The sequence below is a fragment of the Arachis hypogaea genome, chromosome 14, assembly GCF_003086295.3.
Source record: "Arachis hypogaea cultivar Tifrunner chromosome 14, arahy.Tifrunner.gnm2.J5K5, whole genome shotgun sequence".
Lineage (NCBI taxonomy): Eukaryota > Viridiplantae > Streptophyta > Magnoliopsida > Fabales > Fabaceae > Arachis > Arachis hypogaea.
This window is the reverse complement of record NC_092049.1, coordinates 93,194,254-93,203,944: the sequence shown is the minus strand read 5'-3', so window position 1 is coordinate 93,203,944 and position 9,691 is coordinate 93,194,254. Positions and strand designations below refer to the sequence as shown.

Genomic DNA, 9,691 nt, shown 5'->3' with positions numbered 1-9,691 from the left:
CATCAGAAACACAGACACACTACCAATGAGTATATCGTAGCCAAAGACTTGCTTGAGCACTTAGCTTAGCAAGGACATTTGGACAAATACATCGGCAGCCACATCCAAAAGCGCACAACACATCCATCCGGCTACCTTCTACAGGACAATCTTCTCAGGACAAGGACAAAGCAAACAATGCTCAGCCCAACCAACCCTGAGGCGTGATCAATTGTATACCTGGGGGCTTTACTGGTGGCGGAGCCTCAAACTCGACTCGCAAATGTACTTACCGAGCTATACTCGCTGTCGAAGGCACCCATAACAATTCTCAATCTTTGCCCAATTTTCCTGAAATGACTTTCCAACCGTCTGACTTCAATTCAACCAAGCTCAATTTAGATGACCCAGTCATTATCTCTATTCAACTGGAAGATCTAATAGTTCCCAAAGTACTGTTGGACCTTGAAAGTAGCATCGATTTCCTATTTTACTCTACATTTTATAAAGTAAAGTTGAGTGATAACATACTACAACCATCCACCGGAGACCTTGTGGGATTTTCAGGTGAACGAGTGCCTGTGTTAGGATCAGTGTGGTTACAGACCATACTTGATGATAATCCTCTAACCAAAACTCTAGATATTCAATACCTTGTGGTTGATTGTTTTAGTCCTCATAACCTAATTCTTGGCCGACCTTTTTTGAATAAGTTTGGTGCTATCATTTCTACAATTCATCTCTGTGTTAAGTTTCATGTGCAGAATAACCTTGTCGCAACAATTCATAGTGACCTCCATGAAGCTCGGCATTGCTATAACATCATTCTCAAAATGCCTAAATCCACGGGCCGACATTCAAGATTGCCCCACCCCAATGGAGGAGTTACAAAAAGTTTCTTTCACTAACGATCAAAACAAGTTCACTTTTGTAGGTTCAGCTATGCACGCAGGCAAGAAAGAGAAGCTCACCCGATTTCTTCAACAAAATGCTGATCTCTTCGCTTGGACTCCCTCTGACATGCCTGGCATTGATCTTTCTGTAATATCTCATAAGCTGGCAATAAACCCATCAATTTGACCTATAGTACAGAAAAAGCGCAACCTCGGCATGAAAAAGAAACAAGCATCCTGGGAAGAAACTAAAAAGCTCATTGATGCCAACTTCAATCGAGAAATCAAGTTCACAACGTAGTTAGCTAATGTTGTCATGGTAAAGAAACATAATGGTAAATGGTGTATATGCGTCGATTTTACTGATTTAAACAAAGCATGTCCCAAAGGCATATCCCTTACCATCTATTGATGCTTTAGTTGATAATTCATCTGGTTTTGGCATTTTAAGTTTTATAGATGCATATTCTGGTTATAACCAGATCTTGATGCATCCATCAGACAAAGATAAAGCTGCTTTTATAACTAAATATGGTAACTTTTGTTATAAAATTATGCCTTTTAGCCTTAAGAATGCAGGGGCTACTTATCAACGACTTATGGATAAAATGTTCGCCAAGCAAACTAGTCAGAACATGAAAGCCTATGTTGATGACATGGTCACAAAAATCAAGATCGACAAGTCTCACGTAGACGACCTTGTGGAAATGTTCGCACAAGTCAGAAAATACAACATGCGATTAAATCTTGAAAAATGCAACTTTGTTGTCCAAGGCGATAAATTACTCGGATTTTGGCTTACATGCCGAGGTATAGAGGCAAATCCTAACAAATGCCAAGCTGTTCTGGAAACACAAAGTCCTCGAACTATATAGGAGGTTCAATGCTTAACAGGGAGACTTGATGTTTTATCAAGATTTTTACTTTGTTTAACTTCTAAATCTTCTTTCTTTTTTCAATTACTCAAAAAAAAATAACCTTAAGCGGGATGATGATTGTGAAATTGCCTTTTCAAACCTCAAAATTGTCCTCTCAAAATCTCCAATTTTGCAAAAACCTGAAATAAGAGAGGAGCTTTATCTTTATTTATCTGTTATTGACTGGGCTGTTAGTTCTGTTCTTGTTACATAAAGGAACAAGGTACAAAGACCTGTTTACTTTGTCAGTAAATCTCTACAAAATACTAAATTGCGCTATCCAAAGATAGAAAAGCTATACTTAGCCCTGGTATTCTCAGCTAGGCGTCTCCAACCGCTACGACAAGTGATCACAAAGCCAGAATTAGCTGGACAACCAATAAAATGGTCTATCGAGCTGTCCAAGCTTGATATTAATAAAGTAAGTTGATCTGGGGCTTGATATCTATAACTCATATCGCCAAGTTATAACTCAAAAAGCTCAACCTGTTTTATCAAAATATCACCAGGCCAAACTTAGGGGCTATGATATGGCCGTTATAACTCGGTCACACGTTATAACTCGTCTATATACGTTATAGATCGGTTACCAATAGCGGGCATCAAAGCAAATATCAAAACGCTCCAATATGTCATTATTCTCCATTAAGACGAATTACTCGAAAGCATAACTGCTGATACTTCATCCCAAATATAAAAGGGGAGGTAAAACATTTATTTAAGATATTGCATTTTCTGCAAAGCTTATTATCCAATAACTAACTTGAGTATCAAAGTACCTTTTGTAGGTATCCACCCCTATTCTCTCAGTGCCGAAGTATAACTCATCCTAAAAGAAAGCTTGAAGTTACTAATTGGCGAACAAGCTATATAGTGGCCAACCTCTACAAGAACAATGACCATTATAATTATGATTTTTATTATTATTTGAAAGAAAATCATAACAGAAGACAATAATATTTTAGAAGAAAATAATTTAATTTTTACCGAAAGATTAAATAAGATGAAATAAGATATTTGTAATAAAGATGGAATGTTTCAAACATTACAAATGAAATTAAGAACCGTCCAAATGTTAAAAAATAAAACAATATATAGTTTATTTTTACTTAATATTTACTATATGAAAAAACAAAAATAAGCAAGAAAAATTGACCTCAATTTTAAATATTTTGATTTTTTTTAAACTGAAAACACCTAGGTAGCTGCCCTCCTGTAAATTTGTGACTCAGTTTACAATAATTTAAGAGAAAAGTTCTAAGACTAACAGAATTTGTTATTTTTGACAAGCAATTATAACTATTAATCTAATTCTTTTAGTTTAGCAATCGTTTTTAATTGCTTACAATATTTCTTAACCCTTGCTAGTTGCTAATGATTAATCCATCACAGATAAACTCCATTTAAAGATCTGTTACTAGCTCATGAATTTTTGTATGTACAAGATGAGATTCAAACTCCGACACTTGTTTAAGCGGACGAGTGACACTACTAGAAAACTAGTTATTACAGACGGATATTTCCGACGGATTTTATCCCACTGAAATACAGAGGGAATTTCAGAGGGATTTTTTGTCGGAAAACAAAAAAAATGGATTAGCATAAATTACAGACGGAAAAGAGAATCCGTCGATAATTTCGTTGGAAAAATTAATTTTTTTCAGTGAGAAATAGTTACAGACAGAAAATCCGTCTGTAATTAAATAGACAAAATGCTGTGTTTTATTAAATTATTACAGCCGGATTAAATTTTATTAAATTTTCCGTCGGAAATATATTAGAATAAGGAGATGAGTCACTCTAGAGTACTTCGGTTCACTTTTTTTCACGTGAATTACTCCCATGCCTTCTCTCTCTCTCTCTCCATTGAAGCTCCATTGAAGATGTGACGTCCTCCGCTATTGCCGTCACCGCCGCCACTGCGGCTCGCGTCGCATGAGCTCCTTCCACCGCCGCTCTCAATGTGTTTGCTCCTTTCGTCGTCACACGAGCTCTCTCAGCCGTGCTCCCTCTGCCGCTGCTCTCGCGCTGCTTCTTCTCTCCTCGCCGGAGGTTTGTCATCGTCTTCTCTCATCGCTGTTAGTTCAGGTAGGCCTCCGCCTCCTTCTTGTCCCTAGCCCTAACCCTTTCATTGTGATTCTGTTCCGATTTCATTATCCCTAGCCCTAACCCTGTCCCTTCCCTGTTTTTCTTAACCCTAATTCTCGTCCCTTAACCCTAATTTTCCGTTTGTTCTCTCTGGTTTAGAATTATGTTATGTGGATCGATTTTAATCCTAATTTGTTTTTTTTTTCAGGTTCGCTGAAGGTTACACCATCTATGGTCGAGTGAAGATCCCCAGCAGTATGCTTTGTTTTTCTTTTTTGTCACTCTGATTTTTATTTTCTTACTTTTTAGTTAATTCAAAATCTAATTGTTGGATGGTGACTGATGCGAATAACCATTGCATTTGAATTGGCAGATTTTTTATATTTTGTTCAATAAACTTTAGAGTGTATCTGATAATGTTAATTGAGTGGAATTCAGCAAGGTTTTGCTAGAGTTCATTGTGGTGTGCATCCATTCCTTTGTGTGCATCCATTCCTTGCATCCATTTCTTGTTAATGGTGTGCATAAATTTGTTTGTAGATTTAGGAACAAAAAACTATATAATTCCTGGAAATACTAGTTGTGGTTTTGTAAATTTCTATGATGTCACTTCTATGAGTCTTTTTGTTTTTCTTCTAATAAGAGAATCTTCTGCTACTGTAATCTTAAGGGTCTTAGATCCTACTGTTGACAATAATGGGAAGCTGAATGTAATAGTGTTGTAGTACATAAGTGTGTTATACATAAATGTTATGTTTTATCATATTCAATGGCTGCTTAATATCTTGTACAAGACATGAACTTACAAGTAGGGACATCTCATATAGAATGTTCAGCACTACCTTTCCTACATAAATGGTTTTCATTTTAATTATCATGAATATCATTTTCACTTGAATTTCAAGATTTAATTGATTCTTTTTTAATTTAAATTGGAGTTAAAGTAACAACTTCAGATATCGGGGTGAAATTTGTTTCCAACTTTCGATTTATATGCATGGTTGCGATTGATATATTAGCTGTTCTTGTATTGCTTTGCTGATATTTGATAATGGGTATCGCTTGAGAATTCAAATGTGTGCTCTATTTTGTACTTTCCCTGTATTAGTGGATTGGTTTACTCTTTTGGCTCTGCATTTAACATTGGATTTACCCTTAATACACAGGTTTGGTGTGTGAATGGTCAGGAAAAGAACCTTCTTCAAGCCTCTGATCAGTCAAAATTTTTATACCTGAACTAATATTTGCTTGCACATTCTTCCATTCTGCTATAATACAAACTGATCCTGCTATCCTTGATTCCTTGTATGGAGGTGCACTTTCTTTCTTTCTTTCTTTCTTCCATTCCTGCTATTCTTTTTTTTGGGGGGGGGAGATGGAATTGGAAGACAGTGTGTTGAATATCAAATGCTATCCCCAGCACATCATCAAGTTCTGTGTGCAAAAAAACAAAAATAAAAATATGGGATTGGAACAATTTTTCTACCTGCCCCTGCCTAATCTGAAATGAATGTTAAAAAGTGAATTTTATTTGGACTGCGGGTTTGGAGTTCTAGTGCTAAGAGTTTCGTTCTATTTCAGAGATAAAACGGTGGCAGGTGCAGCCAATGAGTGGGTCGACGAAATTAAGGTATTTGTAAGAGTAGGGTACTATTTTAACATTTTATTTTTGATCAAATCCAATCAGACTTTGACGTTGAGGCATTTGAATAGTTGCGTTTAAGGTTCAGTTAACTCATTGAGTTGGATGATTTGACTTTCAATTCTTCAACGTTTTAACAGTGTCAAAGCATCTATTGAGAGGTACAAAAAAGCCAGTTCAGATTCTTCTAATGGTGGATCCACTTCTGAGATTAATGCTCAGGTTATTACTTATTAATTCATTATTAATCTCATCAGCATCATATATATATAGCTTCTTCAATATATATTTCAGCATTACCAGCAAGAATCTGCAAAACTGCGTGTGCAAATCAGTAACCTTCAGAACCACAACAAGCAAGTTCGATGAACCAATTATTACTAAATAATTGAATCACAGAAAAATTGAACAATTATTGCATGATGCAGGCAAATCTTGGGTGAGGCTTTGAGCAATATGGCTGTCAAGGATCTCAAAAACCTTTTGGGGCTTTATGAGCTTATTTCTGCTAAAGAAGCTGTGATCAATGGTGGTGCTGATTAGATTGTCCTAATAAACAATTGGCTTACTTCAAGTAGGGTTGGATCTTTGAATGATGACCATATTTCATTTCTTAACCGAATTTATGCTTTGTTTATCTGAAAATTAGAGCTGCTGTGAACTATGATAGGTTAGTTAATGTCTTAATGCAAATGCTTGTTCTCCTCCCCCCCTCTCTCTCTTCTTATCTGAAAATCTGAGGCGCATTTGACTTCAGCTGCTGCTTCTGTGGAGGGTTAAATTCAGGATGCTTGTGACAATTCTTGTAGCATCTGTCTTGAAGCCTTCTGTCTTGTAGCATCTCAGTTGAAAGAAGCTTTGCATGAGCAGGCAAGTTATCACTTCATATTCTCAATAGTTTGTGCTCAAATTCTGCTGTTACTAGGTTTCACATTGATATTTTCAGTTCCTGATACATCTTGCAATCCTCTGTATACATTTTCAGGAATCTGAACTGGAGAATGTTCGAACTCAAATTCAGGTATATATCATGATTGTTTAACTCAGAAAACTGTCCTATTTGGACTAGCTTTGTATTGGTAGTTTGATTCTTTAGTTTGATCACTGAAAAGCTCTTTCCAATTATTCTCTTAATTTTGCAGTCTCAAACCCTCCAAATTGAGTAGTTCGCCACATGGTGGTCTTTCGAGTAGTCCTCCTGTGGGCTCCATGCCAAAATCTTTCCCACCTTTTCAGCATCCAAGTAACCAACTTTTAGAAGAAAACGGTTTCCAACAGCAGAAGTACGTTATGATACTTGGCTATGATATACGTGTAATAAGGTCTAGGACTATATTGAACATGTTGTAATTTCAGAATTTCTCATGAGGTTATTCTTCCCTTCAGGTACGTGAAATATCATAAACAATGCTTGAATGATCGAAAGAAACTTGGAATCGGTTGCAGTGAGGTGGATTTCTATCAACTTCCTATGAACAACCATATTTTTTGTTACTATTATTTTTATTCAGTTTATAGTGAATTTGCTGCAATTGTGCAATTTTCTTTTTGTTAGATCTCTATAGAATCAAGGGTATGAGTTCCTGTAAATAATGGTAGAAATGTCTGGCTTATATAATGGATGTCCTCTATCTGTTTGTATTTTTGCCTGCATAACTAGGTGGGATTCTTCTTCTTCTTCTTCTTCTTCTTCAGCCAAATCTGTCGCTTCTTCTTTGTTTTCTGCATAAATAGACAAAAATGAATGCTGAATTATTGCTCGATCTGCCAGCTCTGTTGATTTTGTTTGTTGTTGAGGTTAAAATGTAAAATTGAAATCTGATGAGTCTCCTTCTCCTTTGATGTGAACTTCTTCTGTAAGTTTTAGATTTCTTGCTGATTCTGAAGCTTTTGCTGTTGTAGACTCTAATTCTGCAATTTTATGTTCTGAATCTGAATTCCAAAATTGGAGATATGTGATTATTGAATTTTCTGCCGCTAGCTTTGCTGAATTGTTGCTGAGTAGTGAAAATTCTGCGTTTGATTTGGCCTGAATCTAGAAAATTGGAGGCTCCTGGAGTCGTTGATGATCATTGATTTGGCTGTGGTTACTGTTCTAAGGTCGTATAATGAGACTGGTCAGTTTTGGTTACTTTTGGTACTTTTTCGGAAATTGATTTTATCTTAGTATCAAATTAAACACTGGTCAGTTTCACAATCACATTACTGAACTCAATTATCTTGTTTGTTTTTGTTTTGTTTTGTGTTTTTAATAAGAAATTATCACAATTGCAGGTGATGATGTTATTGTTAAATAAGCATTGGATGCAGCTGATGAGTTTCAACAGGGACGAATTCTATTGGGCGGAAGGGATGAGCTCGGCGGTGGTACATGGTTGGGCTCCACCAGGGATGGAAGGGTGGCTTTCCTCACCAATTTCAGGGAAGTTGAAAGGCTTTCCAAAATCCTTTTTGTATATACAAAAAAGGTGTTTATTGCAATTGTTTCCTTGGTTGCAAACTAATAGTGCTATATGATCAATGAATAAACAAATGATTTGATTATACATACAGTGATAACTACGCAGAATCCACTTTCTAGAGACAGCTTTCTGATGAATGGTTATGCTCTAAATACTGGCCGTGCAGCTCAAGGAATGCCTCTAAACAGCTGGATTTGTGAGTTTTAGTTACTTATTATGCTGTCTTCATGTTTGTTTTGAATTTGTTATGTTTAGACTTTAGACTTTAGAGTTGAGGAACCAATTTTCATTTATTTAATTTTTATTTGTTATGAATGGTACTGGATTTTGTGCTTGTAGGTAATCACCATTTGAAATTGTATCCAGAAGAGGAATCTGGTCCTCAGTCAACAAAGAAACCTGTTGTTGTTGAATCTTACGATGAGATTGTATTTTCTGAACCGTCTGAGGCTTTTCTGGCGCATGTGCAGAATCATCCTGTTGTTGTTGTGCCTAGGCTTCCTGCTGGTTTGACTTTGCCTAGCCCATGTGAGTTCTTTCAAATATTCTTTTTCATTCCGCACTCTGTTAATAACCCTTTAAATGTTTCAATTCTTTTGGCTTATGCAGTACCAATTGAAACTGGGAATGGAAAGGAGAGAGGTACCAATTAAGTTGTTCTGATCTCTGTTTTGTTTTTGTTGTTCTCTCTGTTTTTTTCTGTTTTGATTCTTTGGCATAGATTGTTCTAGAGGTACCTTTATGAGTGAAGCAAAATTTGTCATGTGTACATTTAATATAGAGAAGTGAAGTTGGCGGTGATAATGGGGCATTAAAGTATACAACCACTATTTGATAATGGTTCAATTGAGAGTTTTTGTTTAGCTCTTCGTATATTTTGGTATTAAAGTATATGATTGTACTTTGTTATGGCAGGTATACTTTATTTTGGATAATGCTACTACTTAGCAAGCATTCAGCTACTATGTGGAGGTATTATGTCTCCAAATTTTACTACAGTACCTCCTTTACCCTCCCTTAAGAAGCTCATGGTTCTTGCTTTCTAAGAAGAGATGTGATTCTCTATGTACCGATTCTTTTATAGAAAATTGTTCATGCAAAAGAGACTACTTCCTGAGTGCAAAATGCTTTAAATAATATGCTTTATTTTTATTCAAGCATTTCAATTCACTCCAATTCTAATTTGGGTTTTAATTCTATTTCAGTCAGGAGATGTCAAAATTAACTTTCAATATGGAGCTTGATGCTGCCAATGCAACTTAGTTATCTATTAATATTTTAGATTATTCTATCTTTAAGTGCTAAGTGTAATTTGTGACATTCATGTAACATTGGGATGGTCATCTTATTTTTTTTGGTATTTTTTTATTAAGACAATGAGATATTGGCCAATGATGTTGAAAAATAACATCCAATTTTATAGGTATCATGTAATGAATATTATGTTTATTTATGTGATTTTTGGCTTTCTTTTTTCAATTTACAGTGTTTGATGGAGTAAATTTAGAAAACAAATTTAAAGTATTCATTTTGCAATGAAAAAATCTAAAAAAATTCTATTTTATCTTACTGACGGAATTACAGACGGATTTTCTGTCTGTAATCAGAACGGGATGATTTTCCAAAGTTCAAATTACAGATGGAAAATCTGTCGGAAAATCCGTCTGTAATTACAGACGGAAAATCGGTCGGAAAATCCGTCTGTAATTA

At 35.6% G+C, this 9,691-nt stretch overlaps 1 protein-coding gene across 50 annotated transcripts; it reads left to right on the top strand.

Annotated features, from left to right (window-relative positions):
* Positions 1-3,573: 3,573 nt before the first annotated feature.
* Positions 3,574-9,460, top strand: LOC112743507 (transcription initiation factor TFIID subunit 14b). 50 transcript variants are annotated; one of them, XM_072214286.1, is made up of 17 exons: positions 3,574-3,841; positions 4,086-4,132; positions 5,044-5,190; positions 5,459-5,507; positions 5,660-5,741; positions 5,948-6,093; positions 6,277-6,389; positions 6,505-6,540; positions 6,662-6,802; positions 6,906-6,969; positions 7,559-7,636; positions 7,794-7,987; positions 8,073-8,177; positions 8,321-8,509; positions 8,591-8,623; positions 8,897-8,953; positions 9,187-9,460. In XM_072214286.1, exons 13-16 carry the CDS (start codon positions 8,114-8,116, stop codon positions 8,914-8,916), a joined length of 306 nt encoding a protein of 101 aa, XP_072070387.1. In that variant the 5' UTR covers positions 3,574-3,841; positions 4,086-4,132; positions 5,044-5,190; positions 5,459-5,507; positions 5,660-5,741; positions 5,948-6,093; positions 6,277-6,389; positions 6,505-6,540; positions 6,662-6,802; positions 6,906-6,969; positions 7,559-7,636; positions 7,794-7,987; positions 8,073-8,113; the 3' UTR covers positions 8,917-8,953; positions 9,187-9,460. The 50 variants fall into 47 exon arrangements, with proteins under 50 accessions (XP_072070387.1, XP_072070390.1, XP_072070379.1 ...); XM_072214289.1 differs by having other exon boundaries at positions 5,948-6,189; positions 7,559-7,619; XM_072214278.1 differs by having other exon boundaries at positions 5,948-6,189.
* Positions 9,461-9,691: the final 231 nt, after the last annotated feature.

Excerpts from the sequence above, each read along its gene's own strand:
- LOC112743507 (XM_072214258.1), top strand. Across the intron at positions 6,541-6,661 it reads ATGTTCGAACTCAAATTCAG|TCTCAAACCCTCCAAATTGA; the intron begins GTATATATCATG and ends TTAATTTTGCAG. Across the intron at positions 6,970-7,793 it reads TTGGAATCGGTTGCAGTGAG|GTGATGATGTTATTGTTAAA; the intron begins GTGGATTTCTAT and ends TCACAATTGCAG.